The sequence below is a fragment of the Dipodomys ordii genome, unplaced genomic scaffold (assembly GCF_000151885.1).
Source record: "Dipodomys ordii isolate 6190 unplaced genomic scaffold, Dord_2.0 Scaffold177, whole genome shotgun sequence".
Classification (NCBI taxonomy): Eukaryota; Metazoa; Chordata; class Mammalia; order Rodentia; family Heteromyidae; genus Dipodomys; species Dipodomys ordii.
Window position 1 is genome coordinate 874,601 of NW_012267393.1, and position 23,091 is coordinate 897,691.

General features: G+C 39.0%; 1 protein-coding gene across 3 annotated transcripts in view; it reads left to right on the forward strand.

Annotated features, from left to right (window-relative positions):
- The window catches only part of Rapgef6 (Rap guanine nucleotide exchange factor (GEF) 6), a 147,888-nt gene that overhangs the window by 106,643 nt on the left and 18,154 nt on the right, over positions 1-23,091 (forward strand). For all 3 annotated transcript variants that reach the window (XM_013033804.1, XM_013033807.1, XM_013033806.1), the window contains exons 18-23: positions 3,897-4,137; positions 6,409-6,792; positions 9,163-9,374; positions 12,608-12,731; positions 19,271-19,491; positions 22,393-22,581. In XM_013033804.1, coding sequence (XP_012889258.1) covers positions 3,897-4,137; positions 6,409-6,792; positions 9,163-9,374; positions 12,608-12,731; positions 19,271-19,491; positions 22,393-22,581 — 1,371 coding nt within the window. The remainder of the gene's footprint in view (positions 1-3,896; positions 4,138-6,408; positions 6,793-9,162; positions 9,375-12,607; positions 12,732-19,270; positions 19,492-22,392; positions 22,582-23,091) is intronic.

The window sequence follows — 23,091 nt, forward strand, 5'->3', positions numbered from 1 at the left end:
TTCATGCAGCATTATAGTTGGCACTCTAGAAAAATGTGGATATTCAGAAGTCCAGACTTTCATTACCTATTTTATGTATATATTAAATTTCTTAAAATAAGAGTCATGGGATCAATTAATACTGTACAAGAACCTTTTAAAATATTAAATAACACTAAATACAACCATTTTTCTCTGCATTTTAGCTTAGTCCTAAAAGTTAGGATTAGATTTTTTTCCCTTTTGATTGACTTCTTTCTAGTTTCATGTTTACTGTTCATCCGACACTTCTACATCTGCCATGATCCAAATACTATGCTTTGCTGTGCTTGTTCCTTCCTTACTGACAAGCATATTTGTAAAGAACACATATGTAGGATGCATATAACAATTCTAAAATAGCTTTACACTGTCAGCCACAGCGATGTCTGTGAAGAGAAGTTTTTTCATCTGCAGTCTTTCTTTTCTAAGTTGGCATTATTACTGCAACAGACTCACCACAGTTGGGTTGTGGCATACTCTTTGGATAATTTCATTGGCAAATCTGTTCTAGAGACACCTATTTATGATGCATGACTCCATAGGGTGACTACAAATCAGTTTATCTTTCACATGAGGAACAGATGGCTTTAACTGAGTACAACTTTAAGCTTGATCAGCAAGATGCACAACTGTGTTCCTTCCCAGATTTTACAGCAGCAGGGGAAAAGAACACAATGTATGTGTCAGCTTTCTCCTTGTCTTTGTGAATCAAATCCTCCAAAGAAAGTAACATAACAGGTGTGAGGTCATCTCACCCTTCCCTCAAGGCCAGCCTATGCCCCTTCCTGAGGTTTAGCCCTCAAAGATCCAGTTTGGGAAAAAGAGGAAAAAAGCAGTTCTGGAGTCCAGTACCCATTTTCACAAAGAGGGTAGAAAAAGTACAAGTAATAACATGTTTGGTTCTTTTTTTTAAGAGTTTAGAAGGTATAGAGAAATCCTTTCCCCTAGCTGTCTGCATGCAGTAATTTTCTAGTATGGGACAGAGAAGCGTCTCTGATTTTGGTGGATCATGTAACAGTCTGACTTAAGCCTTCTAGGTTGAGAAACCCAGCACACTAAGAAATCCACAGCACACTAAGGCCTGACTCATTGATGAGAGATCTGAACAAAAGGTTGTTTGATGACTCAGATCCTTGAATTCATTGAGGAAAGATAGCTCAGTACATCCTCCTTCAATAGAAATCGGATGAGATGACGCATTCTGCTTCCCACTTGACAGCAGACCCAGGGCATCCAGCATCTAGTGGCTAAAATCCTCCCCAGAATTTAGTTTGTATATATGTTCAGTTGAAGCTTCTCATCCTGGAGGCTAGTCTGTCTCTCTGTTCTCATTCTCAAGGAACAGGGATTCTATCTTCTTCTAGATTATTTCCTTCCATATCTGTTCCATTATTCTCATCTTTCCCTTGGAGATAAATTTGTTCATGTTTTTCTCTGAAAGTATATAACACTAAGAAGGTAATGATGGACAAGCAAAATAAAGTCATTTGAACCAGTTTTTTTCCCAACCCAGCCACATATGGTCAGCACTGTACACAACCACAATAATAAAATACCCCTAATTTTTTTAAAAAAGAAATTTTTGTAATTGTGGTTTATTTCTGTAGGAAAAATTGGCATTAATGCTATTTAATCTCTTTTTACTTTTAAAGATCTCTGTCATCAAAGTAAACATTGTTCTAAAAGCTTTAGCTCTTGCTATATGATGAGAAAAAAACCACAGGGGGGCCGGGGGGTTGGGAATATCTTTACTTAGAATTTATCTGTAGGAGGGGGCACTGGTGGTTCATGCCTGTAATCCTAGTTACTCAAGAGGCTCAGATCTGAGGATCAGTGTTCAAAGCCAGCCCATGCAGGAAAGTCCATGAGACTCTTATTTCCAATAAACCACCAGAAAACTGGAAGTGGTGCTGTGGCTCAAGTGGTAGCGTGCTGTCCTTGAGCTGAAATTCTAAGGGACAGCACCCAGGACCAGAGTTTTCAAGCTGCATGAATTTATCTGTAGGGACAAAGATTAAGATAGTTAACCATGTGAACATTTTAAACTTTACTGTTAAATATAAAATAGAATATAAAAAGTAGAAAAATACTTGTCATCTTACAGTAGAATAAATGTTGGTAGGGAGTATAATTTAGTAGGAAAAAGTATATAGGGTACTGATAGTAGCTTATATTGTTATTGAAGGGTGTTTACTGCGATCTCTTCACATGTGTTCACACTGAATTCCAATCAGTTTTACTCCTCTCACTCTCCTGACCCCTGCTCACCAAAAGAAATCCCAGTGGGTTTTATAATTCCATTTTCATAGTTGCAAACCATCTATTCAATCTTCACCCTCTCCACCAGCCCAACTCAACTCTTACTGGTATTCACCCACTGATAATCTTTTTCCACACCGGTCTCCCTACTTATGTACACAGAACGTATGTGTGTATATGTGTGCTTTTTTTTTTTTTTTTTTTTTTGGTCGGTCATGGGGCTTGAACTCTGGGTCTGGGTGCTGTTCCTCAACTCTTCTGTGCCACTTTCAGTTTTCTGAGTGGTTTATTGGAGATTAGAGTCTCACAGACTTTTGTGTCTGTGCTGGCTTTGAACTGCGATCCTCAGATCTCAGCCACTTGAGCAGCTAGGATTACAGGCATGAGGCACCAGTGCCCGGCTATATGTGTGCATTTGTGTGCACACACTTATAGAAGAACTGAAGATCAAGACCTTGACGTCTTTCTTAGCGTTTTCAGTCAAGAATGGGGCTCTACCACTTGAGTCACATCTCCACTTCCAGGTATTTTGCTTGTTAAAGAAAAGACTGATTTGTCTGCTCAAGCCAGCTTCAAATGCAGTTCTCAGGTCTCAGCCTCCTAAGTAGCTAGAATTACAGGCAATGAGCCACCAGCACCTAGAACTGAGTGTATTTTTTAAATGAAAAAATACCAGTGTTCTGTGTGTATATGTATGTATGGCTCACACCTACAATCCTAGCTTCTGGAGAGGTAGAGATCTGGCCTATTGCAGTTCAGGATCAGTTAGGGCAAAGTTAGACCTCCCCCCCAAAAAAAAAAAGCTGGGGTGTTTTGATGGTGCATGCCTGTGATCTCAGCATGGGAGGGTGGAGCAGACAAGAAGATTGTCATCCAAGATTAACCCTCAGCAGAAATTAAGATCCTACCTAAAAAATAACTAAAAATAGTAAAAGTGCTGAGATTGTGGCTCAGTGGTAGAGTGCTGGCCTAGTGAAGTACAGTGTCCTGAAGTCTTACCATAGGAACACCCCCTGACGGGGAAAATAGAGAAATGCCAGTTACTGATCTAACCAGTAATCAAAGAAATGGAGGAAAAAAAGATGTATTTTTGGAGAATAGGCTTTCACAGGGGGAAACAGAATGTGATCATTTTAATAAAGATATAACCAAATTTGTCCTCTTACATTCTAAGTTTATCTGAGAAGTGATTTGGCAATATATTGAAAATGCACATCTCTTCTTAATCATCAATTGTCTTTTTAAGAGTTCCCCCTAAGGAAATAGCTATAGACAAGGTCTGGATAATTGAAATTTTTAAAATGCATAATATAGTGTACTATGCCTCCATTAAAAACTTTACAAAGGAATAATGACATTAAAATACTGGTAATATATTTTAAATGTAGCCTGTGAATCATATGAGAATATGATTAGTCTTTATCTTTGTGAATATTAGTATATTTTCACTTTAGGAAAATTGATATGTTCTTATCAACACTCAAGTTGATAAACTGCCAAAAACAGAAATGTGTATTTTGATGTCTAAAGGGATGGTTGTATTCAAAATTGCTTTTTGAAGAATTTTAAAGATATTTTTCTTGGGAATAATAAAGCACATCTTTATATTTATATAGATATTCCTGATCAAGTCATAAGAGTTTTCAAAGCAGATCAACAGAGCTGCTACATTATCATCAGTAAAGACACTACAGCTAAAGAAGTGGTTTGTCACGCTGTTCATGAATTTGGTTTGACTGGGGCAACCGATACATATTCTCTCTGTGAAGTTTCTGTTACTCCTGAGGGTGTCATAAAGCAGAGAAGACTTCCAGACCAGTTCTCCAAACTAGCTGATAGAATTCAACTCAATGGAAGGTGAGTAAGATTATTAGTCAGTGTGCTTTTCTTTTTTTTTTTTTTTTCCAATCCTGGGGCTTGAACTCAGGGCTGGGCACTGTCCCTAAGCCTCTCTGTGCTCAAGGCTAGCACTCTACCAGTTGAGCCACAGTGCCACTTCCAGCTATTTCTGTTTATGTAGTACTTAGGAATCGAAGCCAGGTCTTCATGCATGCTAGGCAAGCACTCTACCACTAAGCCATAAGTGTGCTTTTCTGTCAGTATGCTCTTTGAAGTTTTTTTCTGTCATCCAGATGCAAAATCTATTTGGGTTTTTAATGATACTAATCTCAGAAATCATGCCTTACATTCAGTTTTTCATGGGCTTTTCACACCAAGCTATGAGCTTTTCAAGTCTCTTTGCTTTTGTTCCTGGTACCTACTATAAGCCTGCCTAAAGGCAACCAGTAATAAACCTTACAGAGCCTGGATGCTGGATGCTGACCAGATTAATTGGTCGCCATTTTATTCAGTCTCACACAAAGCCTCAACACATGGACAAGATACTGAAAAGTTCGTACCCAGGATATAATCCAATGGCCTCTAATCCAGTTCCTCATTGTGTCTGTTTCCCATCTAAAACCCAAGCTTTTACTGTCTACATTTCTGTCTTTTTGTGACTTTTTTTTGGTGGGCATGGGGGTGGGCATGTGGGGTTTGAATTCAGAGCCTTGAACTTGCTAGATAGAGGTCTACCATTTGAGTAACACCTGCGGACCTTACTGCCCACATTTTACCAACGTTCTGGTCTTTTGAGACTCCCAACACAATCTTCCCTTAAGCTGAACCTCTCTATCCCACTTCTCTAATTTATTCCAAATTCTTCTTGCAAACTAATTCCAAAGGCTTAGGTTTAGACATAGCAAGAACTCACTTCTGTGGTACCAATTTCTGTATTAGTTTTTTGTTTGTTTGTTTATACAGGTACTGGACTTTACACTCAGGGCCTCAAGCTCTTCCTTGGCTTTTTTTCTTCTCAAGGCTAGAGCTCTATCACATTGAGCTATACCTGTTTCCTGGCTGGGGGGAGAGAGAGTTGTGGGGGAAGTGGGGTAGGGGGTGTCTTGGGGCTTGAACTCAGGACTATGTTAATATCCCTTAGCTTTTTTGCTCAAGGCTGGTGTTCTACCTCTTGAGTGACAGCTTCACTTCTGGCTTTTTTGGTGGTTAATTGGATGTAAGAGTCTCAGACTTTATTGCCTGGGCTGCCTTGATTCCACAATCCTCAGATCTTAGCTCTTGAGTAACTAGGATCACAAGTGTGAACCACTGGCACCTGGCTCACTTCCAGATTTTTGGTGGTCAATTGGAGATAAGAGTCTCACAGAGGGAGTTGTGATGGGAGGGCAGGGATGGTAAGGGGAAACAAAGGAGGAGGCAACAATGCTTGATAAGAAATGTACTCTTTATCTTGCTCATGTCATTGTAACCCCTGTAGAGTATTTTCACAATAAACAAAAACTTATTAATTAAAAAAAAAAGAGTCTCGCAGACTTTTCTACCTAGGCTGATTTTGAACCATGATCCTCAGGTCTTGATAGCTAGATCGACAGGTGTGAGCAAACAGTGCCTGGCTCATACTAGTTTCTTGTTGTTGTGACCCAATACGTGACAGAAGAACTTGAAGAAAGAATTCATGTTGCTCACAGTCTCACAAGGTTCAGTCCTGAGAGTGGGAAGTTGTGCAGCAGAGCAGCTCACATCATGACATCCAGGAAGGAGAGAGAATAAAACCAGGGCCCAGTGTAACCTGAAAGGACTGCCCCCTACTGATCTGCTTCTGCCAGACAGGCCCCCCTCCCCTCTCAAGTTTCTGCCACCTTCCAAAATACTACCTCCAGCTGAGGATCAAACATTTAACACATGAGCCTGTGAGAGAAATTCCATAATATATCCTCGTTCACATACACTTTTTAATTTTCAAGACTAGACACACTAGATACTAGATACACTAGATACTCTTGACACATGATGAATAGTTGATACAATGACTTAATCTCATGACACTACCAATGCTGTTTCCACTTTTTATAATAATAGATTTTAAATGGCAGAATAAGGAGACTTCTCAAAAGTCTTCTCTTAAATTTAAAATGTGGTTTTCATTTTTTCTGTTAGCTGATATTCTGTGATCTAATATTTTTGGCAAAATGTTAACAATAAAATAATTCTGAGAGCATAATAAAGAGGGAAAGTGTTCTTACAAATGCAGTCACATTTATGATCATGTTTATTTTTTTTCCTTCTTAGGTATTACTTAAAAAATAACATGGAAACAGAGACATTATGTTCAGATGAAGATGCCCAAGAGCTTGTAAAGGAAAGCCAGCTGTCCATGCTGCAGCTTAGTACCATTGAAGTAGCCACCCAGCTGTCCATGAGGGACTTTGACTTATTTCGTAATATTGAGCCTACTGAATACATTGATGATCTTTTCAAGTTAGATTCCAAGAGGGGAAATGCTCACTTGAAAGACTTTGAGGACATTGTGAACCAAGAGACATTCTGGGTTGCCTCAGAGATTTTAACTGAATCAAATCAGCTCAAACGAATGAAAATCATTAAACATTTTATTAAAATTGCACTTCATTGTCGAGAATGTAAGAACTTCAATTCCATGTTTGCTATAATAAGGTAAGTTTGTACAAGTAGGTGCACTTATCTGTATGGTTTTGTGAGGATCTTGACATAAAGCTGTTTTCTACTTAGGTATTAATTGCCTACGAAAAGAGAAGTTCAGTTAATAAGTCTTTAATGAAGATTTCATTTGTTTTCTGTTCTGCTTTTGAGGAAGAGATACTGAGGATTGAACACATGGACTAATGACCTTGTGCTTGGTTGACAGGCACTCTAGCACTTGAGCCAGGCCCACAGCCCCTTTTACCAGTAGTTGTTTTCCCAGGAAGGGTCTTGATTTAAGCCAGTGCAGCCTTGGCTTTGCTTCTCCTACTTGTGCTTTCCTGTGTCACTGAGGACACAGCAAATACTATACTTAGTTAGCCATTGTTCCTCCCCAGAGCTAGGGTAATGATGAGTGCACCCAGCCACTGGTAGACATAGAGTATGGTTCATGGACTTCTTTTTGCCCAGGCTGGTCTTAAACAACAGTCCTCCAATTTCTGCTCCCAAGTAGCTAAAATTACAGGTTTCTGAGTTGTTCTAAGAATATAAGCAATATACCAAATAAGATGGAAGACTTGAGTGAATAGTCTTATTCCTGATATTAGAAGAAATGCTTTGGCAGTTTCCCCACTCATTATAATGCTTATAGGTTTGTAATATATAGCCTTTATTAGGTTGAGGTTTGGTTCTTCTAAGTGTGTATGTGTGTAAGCTCTTAATAAAGCACTTTATTTAGAAATCATGGCAGGTCCTAACTTTTATTCAGTTGTTGACCTTTTTCTTTTTGGTTAGGGGGCTCGAACTCTTGGCCTGGGTGCTGTCCCTGAGCTCTTCAGCTCAAGGTGAGCCATAGCACCTTCCGGTTTTCTGGAGATAAGACTCACGGACTTCCTGTCCAGGCTGACTTTGAACCATAATCCTCAGATCTCAGCCTCCTGGGTAGCTAGGATTAGAGGCATGAGCCACCTGGTACCCAGCTTTGTTGACTTTTTTTTTCCTTTATGTTCTTTAACTATTTGTTTTTTCTTGTTTCTATTTGTTCTAAATGCTTGTGTTCCTTCCTTATGAATTATATGAATTTGAATTATATGAATATTTCTGTAGTAGTTATTTAAAGAGGTTTGTGTAAGAGCCAAGGTAGGATTCTCAGTTTCCAGGAGTTGGCCTCATGAGTACATTGTTCTGTGCTTTGTTTTCACAGGGAATAAAGGTCGTTATTTACAACTGTTTTTCCCTTCTATCCTCTCATTGTGAAAAGATATTCCTGCCAAAATGTATTTCTGTGTGTACTGATTTAATCTTATTTTCTGACACCCCTTGTTAAAGGAGAAGATCCGCCCTGCCTTACTCCATAAGCCTATGAAGTGTTGTTAGTCCAAATAAGAAATGTTGTTTCAGCAGCTTTGCACTTTTGTTTACCTTATCTTTTGTCAGTCATTGTAATATACTCAATATTTAGATATCTCTTAGTTTGGGTAAAGATAATTTGCATTTATTTTGCTTAACAGTTTTCTTGGGGGGAGGGGTAGGTAAGGATTCTGAGAAGCAAAGGGAACAAATGTATAAACTCCATACCTTAAAAAACAAGTCAAGAGAAAATTTTAAATGTGGTAAAGTCAGATGACTGAAAAGAGGATTAACTGTTAAGAAAATTAAGGCATATTGTGTATACCCACAGATACCCTTGTTCAGCGACTTACCCATGGATGGTAGTGTAGAGATAAAGAGAAGGCAAGAGCTGCAGCCTAAATGGCATGAATCACTTCTCAGTTTAGGGAGCATCTGAGTCTGTGGAAGGAAGACATTGACTGTCTAGAAGTTTACAAGGCAGGATTAAGACGTAGGGATATGGAAGCCTTGGAATCAGGAATACAAATGGACTAAAAAAAAAAAATCTTAGAAAAAAAATGCTACCTCAGTGTTTTTGTCGTTCTCCACATGGCTTAAACCTTTCTCAAATACTGTGGTGTTATTTCTAAGTAAAACAGTATTGTGGCACACTGTTTCTAAAGTTAAATGTCTGTTTATGATATTACTACATCTATCACTTCCGTGGAAACTCTAGTACATGGCTCAAGTGATAGCGCCACAGCCATGAGAGAGAAGGCTGCTCAAGAAGCCCCTAAGTTCAAGCCCAGTACTGCCACCAAATGGTGGGGGAAAGCCATTAATATACAACAGGCAAGTAATAGAATCATTGGAAAGAATTTCTTTTTTAACATTAAGATAGTCCCTTCTTTATTTTGTCATACTTCTGTTCATTTCAACATGTAAAAATATCTCTCCTTTAGCAATAGAAAATTTGATGCATACACTTTACTGACTTGAATCTACCCTCTCCCCCAAGTCCCTTTTTACTATTTTTATTCTTGTCTTTGACAGTGGCTTAAATCTGGCACCTGTAGCACGACTTAGAGGTACTTGGGAAAAGTTACCAAGCAAATATGAGAAACATCTCCAGGATCTACAAGACCTTTTTGATCCATCAAGAAACATGGCAAAATACAGAAATATTCTCAGTAGTCAAAGCATGCAGCCTCCAATCATCCCACTCTTCCCTGTTGTCAAGAAAGACATGACATTTCTACATGAAGGTATTTAAAAGTTACCTGTTAAATTCATGTTTAGCTTCAGCTAATTATACAGCACTGTGATTTATTACAGCATTGTAGCGATTAGCATGTAACTGAATTAGTTTATTCCAGTGTAGTGATTATGTCATGATTAAATGCAGCAAATTTTGGTATTGGAAAGCCACATGGTTAAAAAGAACAAGTTGAAATGCTTATTGTATACATCCAAAATAAAAACTTTACACACAGAGATCTTTTGTTATTTGAGACAGGTGTTGCTGTATAGCCTGGGCTGGCCTCAAACTCATGATCTTCGTGCCTTCTCCCGAATGCTGGTTACACCTGTGTTTCACCATGCCCAGCCTCATTTTTTATTTTTTTGGCACTAGTACTAGAGCTTGAACTTGGCCTCGCACTTGTTCTGCTTTTTCAGTCCTAGCTGACGCTCTACCACTTGAGACACACCTCCGGTACAAAATTTTGTTGGTTAATTGGAAACAGTGTCTTGGACTTTTCTGCCCAGGCTGACTTAGAACTGCAATCTTCACATTTCAGCCCACTGAGTAGATCAGATTATAAGTGTGAGCCACTGACATCCAACTTCCCCTCAGGCTTCTTTTGTTTTTGTTTTTTTTCCCCAAGTGAACTAACACAGAAAAGTGCCTAAAACAAATGAACAGCTATAATGAAATTTGACAGAACAAACACCTTCATGGTGAACATTCCCTGACTCCTACCCAGTTACTACCCTCTTCTTCCTCCCCCAGGGTAACTACTATCCTGACTTCTAATTTTATATTTTAGTTTTAACTGTTCCTGAACTTTTATAAATAGAATATAACACATTTGTTATCTTACATTATAGTTTGTTTTGGCCTCTGGCCTATTCTGGTCAACATTGAATTATTAAGATTCTTCCATGTTTTCCTAAACTATGCATATAACATTGTATAAAAACAATACAATAGATTCATTTATTTGTTTGATGTTTATTTTGTAGTTTGCTTTGCTAACCTGTTAGGTGAATAAGGTGCCTATTCTTGTATGTAACTCTTTATGCATATACGTTTTTACTGGCCATACATTACATTCAGGGTGAATTTGTGGATCCTGATATTTGTATAATCAACTTCAGGAAAACATTTGGTGTCCACTGAAGTTGATGAGTGGTTTTCTAGGACCCATTAAAACAGATGGCTTGGTATTTTTCCTTAGGACATTTTTCAGTAATCAGGTCTGCAAAGTTTTTTGCCCTTCTAATTTTACCTGTTAGTCCTGATCCCTGTTCCTGTATTGTCTTAAACACTTTTCATTTTTTTATGCTTCATCCCAGATATTTTCTTCTTTCCCACATTCCAATTTATTGATCCTAATCAATTACTTTGGTCTAATTAATTCAGTGACTAGTGTACTGTTAAGCTCATCATAAGTTCTTAATTTATTAATGTATCTTTTTTTTAGTGTCTTGTTTATTTATTTTTTTTTGTCTTTTTTGGTACTGGAGATCAAACCCAGGACGTTGCACTTGTTAGGCAAGCGCTTTGCCACTGAGCTACATCCCAGCCCTCTTGTTTATTTTTTTAGTTCCATATTACTTATCCAAGTTTTCAGTGATTTTTTTTTTATATATCTAGCCTTGTCTCTGATTTTCTTCATAATCTGGATCCCCTGTGAATCTCATTATTTCAGACTTTAGTTATGCACTCTTTTTTTTTTTTCTTTTTTTGTTGGTCATGGGGCTTGAACTCTGGGCTTAGGCACTGTCCCTCAGCTCTTCAACTGAAGGTGAGTGCTCTACCACTTGAGCCACAGCGCCACTTCCAGTTTTCTTGTGGTTTATTGGAGATAAGAGTCTCACGGACTTTCCTGCCCAGGCTGGCTTTGAACCGCGATCCTCAGATCTCAACCTCCTGAGTAGCTAGGATTACAGAAGTTGAGCCACCAGCGCCTGGCCAGTGCTTTGTATTTTTTGACAAAGGAATAGATGTTGTATATAAAAATAATTTTTAAAAAAACTGAGGTTGAATGACACTTTATTTCTCCGAAGAGAATTAAACCTTGTTCAGCTAAAGGTGCTCATAGTGTATAGTCCTGAGATTCCCAGCCTAAAGCATCGGAAGATTTATTTGGATTAACATTACTCTCTTTACCTCAACAAGCAAAGTATTTCAGTTCATTTTTTTCTTTTTTAACTTGAACTTGAGGCCTCAAACTTGCTAGGCTTGCTTGCTCTACCAGCTGAGTTTTTTACTGGTTATTTTAGAGAAGGAATCTCTCAAGACTTTTCTACCCAGACTATCCTCAAACTGTGGTTCTCTGTATCTCAGACTCCTGAGTAACTAGTATTGTAGGCTCATTTCCACCTTCTGAAATCAGCAGGTTACTTAGAAAGTACCTAACAATGACATTTCTGTATTTTCTGAGGTATTTGTGGTCTTTAATTGCGGTCTTCACACATTTTTATGTCCAATTTTATAACTGTTCTTGGCTGATAGGTTATTCTATTTGCCTAGTCTTATCATCTCAAAATTTCATTGTCACTTAGGAGGCTGAGATCTGAGGATCATGGTTCAAAGCCAGCCCAGGCAGGAAAGACCATGAGACTCTTATCTCCAATAAAGCACTAGGAAACCTAGAAGTGGTGCTGTGGCTCAAGCAGTAGAGCACTCACCTTGAGCTGAGGAGCTGAGGGACAGCGCCCAAGCCCAGAGTTTAAGCCCCACAACCGACAAAAAATAGAAGGGTTGGGAAGGTGGCTCAGTGGTAGAGCGCTTGCCTTGCATGCCTGAGGCCCTGGGTTCGATTCCTCAGCACCACATAAGAAAAAAGAAAAAAGCCAGAAGTGGCGCTGTGGCTCAGGTGGTAGAACGCTAGCCTTGAGCTGAAGAGCTGAGGGACAGCGCCCAGGCCCAGAGTTCAGGCCCCACGACCGGACCCAAAAAAAAAAAAAAAAAAAAATTTTTTATAGCCAGGTGTAGTATCTCATTCCTGTAATCCCAACTACTCTGGACACTAAGACTGAGAGGATTGTTATTTGAAGCTAGCCCACAGAAAAAAAAAACAAAAAAAACCCTGTGAAACTGTCTCCAAAAAGAAGATGCGCTGGGGTTTTGGCTCATACCCACAGAGCAAGCCATGCAAGTGGAGGCCCTGAGTTCAAAATCCTAGTACTGGTTCAGTAAATAAATAAGCCAAACATTAATTTGAAAGCTTAAAAACTTGCTTTTATTATATGATTTTATTATACATTATAGGAAACGACTCCAAAGTAGATGGCCTAGTAAACTTTGAGAAGCTAAGAATGATTGCCAAGGAAATTCGTCAAGTTGTTCGAATGACTTCTGCAAATATGGACCCCGCTATGATGTTCCGACAGAGGTATGACACCGAGAGGCATCCAGAGTGACAGATACTCATATGTATCATTTTTCCTGCACTGCAAGGGCCTGACTCACATCATTCTCAAATAGTTTCACAATAACCTAACTGGTAGGAAGTACATCTGAAGATGTAGAGCAGAGCAGCAGAGCAGCTTCTCTGATTTGCCAAGATTTGAACCCCAGCTTTCACTATAACTTATCTGAGTGTATTAGTAGGTCTATATTGTTTTTTAAATTTCCAGGATACACACCTAAGAAAATCTGGTTTCTAACCTAACATAGAAAGTATCCATCGGTAGTATGTCTTATTTTTACCTAGTTTCTTAAAAATACAGTTCTAATTCAAACTTCATTCTTTTAAAGCAGTTCTTTTTCCTCAAGTTATAATGCTACTCTTTATTTGGATGAATTTTTTCACAGGATTTAGAAAGTACAAATTTAATTGTTATCCTTAGAAAATAATTCTACTCTATTAATCTGATCTTCTACAAATACTTTTTAAAATTCATTTTTAATAAAATACAAAGACTTTCTCAAATATCTATATGAAATTTATAGCAAGTAGGTTGATAAGAAGTTCCTACTAATTTTCATAATTTTTAGAGTGTCTATAGATATAATAATTTAAATTTTTCTAATTTTCTTTTGGATCTCTATATAGGATATTAAAGTGGAATAATTTACAGAAGTAGATAAAAATCTCCACACATATATATTGTCTCCCCCATTGTCTCCTTTTCTCCTCCCTCTTTCCCTTTTTCTCCCCCCTTTTTCTTTCTCCTCCTCTTCCTTTCTCCCCCTCTGTCTCTTCCTCTCTCTTCCAGCTCTTGCTCCCTCTTCCCTCCTCCATCTCTTCTCCCAAGGAAACAAGAATACCTAATCCTTTGTAATACAAAACCAGCACGTGTCTGGATTATTTTGTTTTCTTACACAGCTATTTAGACATCTTTGTTTCTGCAGTTTGTTTTTGTTGTAGATCTCACCGTTTACTCTAGTTGAGCAATTGTCAAAGTATGAAAGGAAGGAGTGTGCCAGATCTCCTCTTCTCTACCATCCTATTTCTGCCCCTTGAGATCACTGAGAGAGCTGTCATTGCTCAAAAATGTAGAAGAAAAAAAAAAACCAATAAGAACCAGGGACCAAATCAAACTTGGAGGAGGCTTATTTGTCTGCTTTTGTTGTGTGTGTGTCCTTTGTACAGTGCCCTTCCACTCCCTGTTGTCATTCACTCATATTTGTTACTATTCTGGTCTCTGAAGACATGAATTTGTGACCCTGTCAGACCAGATGATAATATACCAAGTACAAGATATAATCAGGAATGAACCAAAAAAACCTGTCAGTTTCCTTGGGAAAAGCCTCAATTGAGTGAAAGGTATGAGGGAAAACAAACATATATATGTTTAAATCTGACTATTTCCCAAATCAGTTTGATCAACCAATACTAAAATATACCATCTTTCCTTAAGCAATTGCTCATGATGGTGGTGTGTACTTACCTCATATGGGCAAAATAATTCCTTTTAGCATTAATCCCATTTGTAAGCAAAATGGCATCTTTATTCAAACATGTAGCATAAAGACAGTGAGGGTTTGGGGTTTTTTTTGTTGTTGTTGTTTTTGTTTGTTTTTGTCCATTGTGTGGCTTGAACTCTGGGCCTGGGTGCTGTCCTTCTGCTCTTCAGCTCAAGGCGAGCACTCTACCACTTGAGCTAGAGCGCCACTTCTGGTTTTCTGGTGGTTTATTGGAGATAAGAGTTTCCCAGCCTTTCCTGTCCAGGCTGGCTTTGAACCATGATCCTCAGGTCTCAGCCTCCTGATTAGCTAGGATTACAGGCATGAACCACCAGCGCCAGGCCAAGACAGGTTTTTTTAAGATGGGGTTTCACCATGTTGCTCAAGCTGGCCTCTACCACATGCACCTCTTGCCTCAGCCTCCAGGTGCTTCTAGAACAGGTATCTAGGCCACCACCCTAACTTGCTGATACAATTTTCTATCCATTTTAAGTTGGATTTGCAAGCCAATATTACTGACTAAATTCTTTGCCAGAGAAATTTCCCCACTTAGGTGAAATGTAATTTCACCTGTCAGTTAAATGGCTCACATTTTTTCAAGAATAGTATTCAGAAAGACAGTATTCAGTATATAGACAGGGGAGGTAGCTCAGTGGTGCCATGTACAAAAAATATAAATATAGACAGATCAAATACAAATACAAATATAGAAAAATATAGAGATATAAATATAGAAAGATCCTTTTTTAAAAAATTCCCTAGAAACTTCGAATTCTAGATTTATACTAAGTAAATGTTTACCCCTAAGCTTCTTTCTTACTCACATTAACTGCTTCGTGAGTTAGGTATTCAAAATACATTTGGACCTGGACATTGGTAGCTCACTCCTGTAGCTACTCTGTAGAAAACTGAGATCTGAAAATTGTGGTTCAAAACCAGCCCAGGCAGAAAAGTCCATGAAATTCTTTATCTCCAGTTATCCAGCTAAAAGCTGAAGTGGAGCTGTGGCTCAAGTGGTAAAGCACAAACTTAGAACTAAAAAGCTCAGCACAGTGCCCAAGCTCTGAGTCCAAGCCCTAGAACTGGCACGCACACATGCATTTGATCTGAAACATTTAGAAATATATGTGGAGTTTTTCTGGCCTTCAAGACCTATCATAACTTACTGTAATATTCTGCATTTCATTAAAGGTCATTTTATTGTTAAGCTGTGATTTTTTTTCTTAATAAAATTTTTCCATTCTGTTCTGTCTGCATAATTTCTGTGACTCTCAACTGTTGTCTTTTATCTGTGCTTTCCTATTCAAACACATGCTTCAATGTTTGTGGCTCTTGCTTACAGGAAGAAGAGGTGGCGGAGTCTGGGGTAAGTGTAGAGAGAAACACAACTGAAATAAAGGTTGTGCAACTCTTAACATATATATACACGTATATATTGCATCCTTTTTTCATTAATGCACGCATATCAAATAGCATGCATTCTATTAACTCTGTCAGCCTATATTCCTGACAAGTGCCTTTTGCTAACAAGGTAAAAGCAGAGATAGAACTAGCTTTTTTGTGTTCTAATGGGTTTGGGGTATTTGTTGCTTTTTTTTATTGACATGCCACAAGGCCTTTAAGATTTAAATTTAGCAGGTTTCAGTTAAATGATGATAGTATTGAATATTATATACTTAGTATATTCCATATACTACTATCCCAAGCACACTTAAATCAGTGATCTTATTTAATTTTCCTCTCATACTATGAGTAGATGCTTTTATTCTCAAGTCACAGATGGGGAAAATAGAATTATGCAGTCTTACAGCTCATTAATAGTATAGCCAAACCTAGGCAGTTTGATTCGAGTTCACTCTTAGTAAATACCCTGTTTTATAAAAGTAAAAAATACCTTGTTAAAGATGTAAACATGGATGAGAGGTCTGTTGATAAAAGTTTTATTTTCTGACATCTCCGATTATAGGCAGCTTTTATCCAAGCTATATTATGACATTCCTCACATCCACAAATGCCTGACACTTGAAGCAGATATCAGCTCTACTTACAAACTTACCTCTCTGTAAAGCTGTGAAAGAATCAAACTGTCACTTTTTTTTTTGTTAAAGGAAGTTCAGGTCCCTGCCCCTTCATAGTTAGGGATTTATTTAGAATCATAGAGTATTGAAGATTTTATATATTATGTGCCTGCTCCTTTATTTTTAGATGAAGGAAGAAATGGCTTTTGTGTGTGATGAGATGCATAAGGGGGCTTTTGTTTATTTTAATGATAATAAACTGAAGTTAGTTGCATTTATTACAGGTAAGAGGGTTTTTTGTTTGTTTTTGTGTTTGAGCCACCTCCTTGAGCCTTGTCTTATTGTGGTCTTTTCTGTTAAAGCTTGGTCACCTTGACTTTCCTGCTATTTTCTTCCTCCTACTTTGTGTTTCTTGTGTACTTTCTTCTGCATCATACATTTACGTCTTGGTCTTTTCTGGTTCTTCTTACTGAACACAGAAGTTGAAACCTGGCATTACTACTGTGCAGCATACTTGACAGTATATCCTAGTGGGTGTTTGGGGTGATTGAATGCCTTATGTTAATTACCAAAGTCCCTGTTCGTTCAGCTGTAGGGTTTGCCTTGTCTGATACTGATGCTTGTGTACATTAGGTATTTTCCTTTTACAGAGAGAATTTGCTATTTTGGAAATAGTTTACAAAGGTATTTTATAGTTATAATGTTTTCATTTCTTGAGGTTTTATATTCTGCATTTATTGACCTTATTTTTTGTTTGTTTTTATTTTTTGGCCAAGACACGAACTCAAACTTGGTAATTGACAACTTTGCTCATTGGCTGGCACTCTACCAACTGGCCATGCCTCCAACCTGTTTAATTTGGAATATCAGCTAAGATAAAAATCACTAACTATTAGTATTAAAGTCTCGTAAATGTTAGACTTGATTTTTCTGCATTTGAGCCCAAGATTTCACCAGTTGGTTTTATGTACTAAGAAAAATCACTGCATTCTCCTCTAACTGCTCAAGTTTTTTACTGTATGCTTATTTAAAGCAGCTCTCATAAGCCTATGAACTTAGGTTTGGATTCTTATCACACATCACCCTCATGTATATTAAAGAGGAAAATATAAGCAAAGTACATTGATTTAGGCTTTCTAAAACTTCTTTATGATCATAATATGAATCTTCTGGATCACTCTGTCTTTAGCTTCTGGTTTTCATCCTCCCCACCTCCATGTACAAATACATGTGCACATACTTATACACACACACACACCACAGTACTGTCCAGTGTGCCTTACAGTGAGTGTATTGGCAGCACATCATTCTAAAGCACACCATTAAAGAACTAAAAGTTCCTCAGACTGGACTCTTTAAGTTGGCTTTACAAATACTTAAAAGCTAGTTTTTTTTTTTTTTGTTGTTGTTGTTGTTTTTGTCAATTGTGGGGGCTGAACTTGGCCTGGGCGCTGTCCTTCAGCTTTTCAGCTCAAGGCTACCACTGTACCACTTGAGCCACAGCACCACTTCCAACTTTTTCTGTGCTTAGGAATCAAACCTAGGGCCTTATGCATGCGAGGCAAGCACTCTATCACTAAGCCAACTTCCCAGCCCCTAATTTTGTGGGGTTTTTTATGCCTTCTAGCTTAACTCTATGATCAAGTTCTCCCAAAAGGTTGAAAATACAATTCATTAATATCTCCGGACTTTTTCCCCAACCATTCTTCAAGTTTTGAAGTTTCTGCATACTGGTTTCTCTACTGATCAATAGCAATAGAAAGGTTCAAGGCTCTTTAAAAGTGATACCAAAAACAATGCTGTAATAGTTTTTCAACTGTTCCACTTGATTTACAGCAAAAACATTCTGATTCAGTGTTTATTTTAGACGAGGTATGTGAGCACTGAAGAGCATCTTGTTGTACAGTGTTGATAATGTTTTCAGAATGTGGACCTGAGCACTGGTGGCTCATGCCTGTAATCCTAGCTACTCAGGAGGCTGAGATCTGTGAATCATGGTTCAAAGTCAGCCTGGGCAGGAAAGTCTGTGAGACTTTTATCTTCAATAAATTACTCTGAAAAGGCCAGAAAGTGGCACTGTGGCTCAAGTAGCAGAGCACTAGCCTTGAGCACAAAGAGGCTCAGGGGTAGTATCCCAATCGGCAGTGGGGATGAGGGGGGAGAGTGGTATAAAAAGTAGGCTGAGAGATACTGTTAATTAGCTTAGAATGGCAACTGCCTTCAAAACAGAAACCATCTAACAATCTTGCTCGCCTTATTAGGGCAAACAGCATCACAAGGCTGTTTTCCTTTATTTCTAGATGTAGTCTTTGTGTAAGGAAGCATGACAGAAAGAGCAAAGTGAAGCTGCAGCTTATTTGAATTATGATTCTTTCTAACCAGTCAAGGCCATTGCAGAAGTAAAATCTCAGATCCCTATACTTAGAACCCAACGTTTTATGTTTGAATGGGACTGTTGTGTTACATCTGATGTCTGGCTTCATTGAATTAAGTATGTAAGTGTTGTTATTCTCAGCTAATTATTTTTTTGGTTACTGTCTTAATTTTTGGCCAAAAGGTGGTAATTGGTAAAATTAATCCACATGCTCAGTTGAACCTGCTGTAGACATGGTGATTGCAATAGCATGTCTCAAGTAATACAAACAAGCAAAGATGCTATAGAAACTTCCTTGCAGAAGAACCCTTGGTGTAGGTGGCCTTGGAGCAGAGGATTTTTTTTTTCTTAGCACAATTGTGCCACAGATTACATAGACACAAATGCAGGTCGAATGGAGTCGTTGCTCAGGGAGGAATTGTATCTTGTTCTTGTGACTGCTGTATTTTGCTCATTCTTGTTCTTAATTCAGAACAGCGCCATGTATGCCCAATTACTTTGCATTAATGCTCTGTCTTTTAACTCATTTCCATCAGCATGCGATAGCATTAACAGAACAAAATCCTTTACTCTTCATTCTCCTGTGCTCATTTCTATTTACAGCCTCTGACTGTGATTTCCATCTTCCAGGTCATTGAGTCAAGGCAGCACAAATTCAAACATGCTGGATGTGCAAGGAGGTACTCACAAAAAACGGGCACGCCGCAGCTCTCTGCTGAACGCCAAGAAGCTCTATGAGGAGGCCCAAATGGCACGCAAAGTGAAGCAGTATCTCTCAGGTCTGGATGTGGAGACAGATGAGGAGAAGTTCCAGGTGATGTCACTGCAGTGGGAGCCTGCATATGGTACCTGTGAGTACACACTTTCCTTTCTGTGACACTAAAGATCACCACACAATAGACACTTCATTCTCAGGAATTGTGCTGAAGCACCAGTAAAATAGTTAATTGGCTCAGAAGCCTTACTGACTACTCAAGCATCCTGGGAGTCTATTAATCATGTACAAATTCCAGTCATTGCTAATATTTACTGTGTGTGAGAAATAGATAAGTAATTTTTCTTTAAAGAGCCTTATAAAGACATCTTAGATTATAAGAGCTGTATTTCTGCTTGGGAACATTTTTTTGCATTCACCTGTAAATGAAGCAAGAAGTGAAATTTTTACCTTTCTAAATTTAATGAAAAAGTAATTACCAAGCAGAATCTGTTTAAAACATTTGAGATAATACTAGGTGGCAGTGAAGTGAAACAAGAAAAATACCAGACACATTCTGATACTGTTAATAGCTAGAAAGGACAGTGAGGCCTAGTACTAGTGTTCATGTCTATAATCTTAGCGACTTAGGAGGCTGAGATCTGAGGATTAAGATTCAGAGCTAACCCAGCAGTAAAGTCTGTGAAACTCTTAACTGTAATTATCCACCCAAAAAAGCCAGAAGTGGAGTTGTGATACAAGTGGTAGAAGGCCAGCCTTGAGTGAAAAAGCTAAGGTACAGCACCCCAGCCCTGAATTCAAATCCCGGTACCCGCTCTTAAAAACAAGATGCTTTTACTTGGTTTATATTGAGGGGAGGGGAAAATGCCATAGCTCTAACCAGAGGATTCAGTTATTTAATAAGCCATTGTGTATAGTCTCAGGAATCCCTGTATTTTCTTTTTTTTTGGGGGGGGAGGGTGGTCCAGTCATGGGGCCTGAACTCTGGGCCTGGGCGCTGTCTCTCAGCTCTTCAGCTCAAGGCTAGCGCTCTACCACTTGAGCCACAGCACCACTTCCAGCTTTTTTCTTTTTGCTTATGTGGTGCTGAGGAATCGAACCCAGGGCCTCATGCATGCAAGGCAAGTGCTCTACCACTGAGCCACCTTCTCAGCCCAATTCCTGTATTTTCATTCTGAGATGTTACCTGATTCTTGCCCTAAAAATATTCTGTAGGCTGTCATAATGAATGTCTGTCTCCTAACTATAAGGAAACACAGTCATGAGGGTATCAGAATAAAGGAAGGGCAAAAAGTGAACCCAACATACCAATGGGCTTTCTTTAGGAATGAAGCCTAGGAAGGGAAATACGTACCCTCTTTCCCCCTTACCACTCGGGCTCTTTATTTATTTATTTATTTATTTTGTCGGTCGTGGGGCTTGAACTCTGGGCCTGGGCACTGTCCCTCAGCTCTTCAGCTCAAGGCGAGCGCTCTACCACTTGAGCTACAGCGCCACTTCCGGTTTTCTGGTGGTTTATTGGAGATAGGAGTCTCACGGTCTCTCCTGCCCGGGCTGGCTTTGAACCACGATCCTCAGATCTCAGCCTCCTGAGTAGCTAGGATTACAGGCGTGAGCCACCAATGCCCGGCTCACTCGGGCTCTTTAACTATTAGGAGAAAGAGTATAGAGTGGGGAGGAGTCGTGGATGGAAGCCGGGTGAGATGGAGGTGGAGTGGATAAGTAGTGTTATTTTGACCGAGGTGCTTCAAAGTCTCAACAGCCTCTGTGCTCATCAGGGGTGTCAGCATTCCATGCAGCCTTGGTCTCCGGCCTTCTCCAAAACCACAGGTATATTTGTTCAAAACCACAGGTATATTTGTTCAAAACCACAGGTATATTTGTTTAGTAGTGGAGGGAGGGGAGTTCTAGGATATGGCTGTTGGGGGAACGTGGTGAGTCACTACTATAACTACATTGAGACAAGTTGAACATCTATTTTTGCTTTTCTTTTGGTGTTTAAAACAAATACATCATAAAGTGCTGAGGTTGTACCTGCATGAACCATGCTGATCAGCTGTCTGAAGGATTGATAGGACTGTCTGGAGAATGAATACTTGCCTTTGGATGATAGTATTGGCTTTTATACAACAGAGGCAGTGATTTGTTTCTCTTTTCTATACTGAAGAACATGGGGTATTAGAGAGACTTCCATGCTTTTGTGAAATTCATCTGTTACATGGTGGGAGGAACTTCCCAGCCTAGGGAATTAAAGCTGACTTAATAGAAACCCAGAGAACGTGGAGTTGAGGGAAGCAGGTTGCTGCCAGGACCTTTGAGATTTTTGTTTTCGGGATTTGGGTGCTTTCTTATGTGCAAGACATAAGGAAGGTCAATGATGTGATCAGATTGTCGTTCATTCCACTGTTGTCCCTAGAATGCCGTGTCGGCCTCTGGGATTGATACAGCAAGCGTGTTTAGTAATATAGATGACACCAAGACCTCATCTCAAACTGAGTTGCATATATGCTTCCCATGTAATAGGTAGAAGAATCAAAGTCAGAGGCCAAACCAAACCCAAAAACAAATTTAAAAAAAACAAAGCCAAAAGCACTGAGGGCATGGCTCCAGTGTAGAGCAGTAACTAAGTCCTGAGCGCAAATTCCAGTAGCAGATTATTCTACAGTAATTTCAGAGGTAATATTTTAGTTAAATGAAATTCCTTGAAAATTAATTTTCAGGGAGCTAAAAATAAGTTTTATATGTATTGTTTATATTAGTGGTAATAAATCTTGCCTAAAAAAGTAGTTACTGTGAGGTGCCAGTAATACTAGCTAAGATCTAAGGATCACAGTTTGAAGCCAGCTGAGGGAAGAAAGTTTGAGACTCTAACCTCCAGTTAACCAGCAAAAGCCACAAGTGTTGTTGTGGAGCTGTGGCTCAAGTGGCAGAGCAAAACAGCTCAAGAACAGTGCCCAGGCCCTGAGTTCAAGCCCAAGACTAGCACAGTTTAAAAGGAAAAAAAAAAAAGTTACTTATTTCTTCTCTCTCCTGTTAGTGACCAAGAATTTAAGTGAGAAAAGATCAGCCAAATCATCTGAAATGTCTCCTGTGCCTTTGAGGTCAGCTAGCCAAACAGCTAAAGCCCACCTGCATCAGCCCCACAGGGGGAGCCAGATGCTTCCGGTGCCCGCCGTTAACCTGCATCCCGTCAGGAAGAAGGTGCAAGCTAGAGACACTGCACTGAGTGAGTATTTACAGTAAGATTCATTTCATTCACATTTCCAGGGAAATGCACAAAGGATTGTCCATAATCCAAAGATCAGGTGTTAGGCTGTGTAATGTTATTTATCACTTCATGAATCCCAACTTGTTTCATTTTATTGGAATCTGTTTTTATCAACAGGAAAGTTATAGCCTCATATCTTGGGTATTTACATCAAATCTTGATGTAGGTACCAAGTTCAATTCAAGATTTGGTTTCAATATATCAAGGGCTTCCTACATGCAGATAGGTGTTTAATCAATTATCTAGTTGGTTGTTACGAAAAAACCTCCTCTGAAAACCTAATTAGGAGAAAAAATGTAAAGTATTTCAGTGTAACGTACACATTTTCCCCCTTATAGGTCATATTGACATTGTGCAACTCTGTGTGTGTGTGCGTGCGTGCGTGCGTGCGTGCGTGCGCGCGCGCACACACGCACATACGTATATGCTCGTAGTGGGTTTCACTCAAGGCTGACCACTCTACCACTT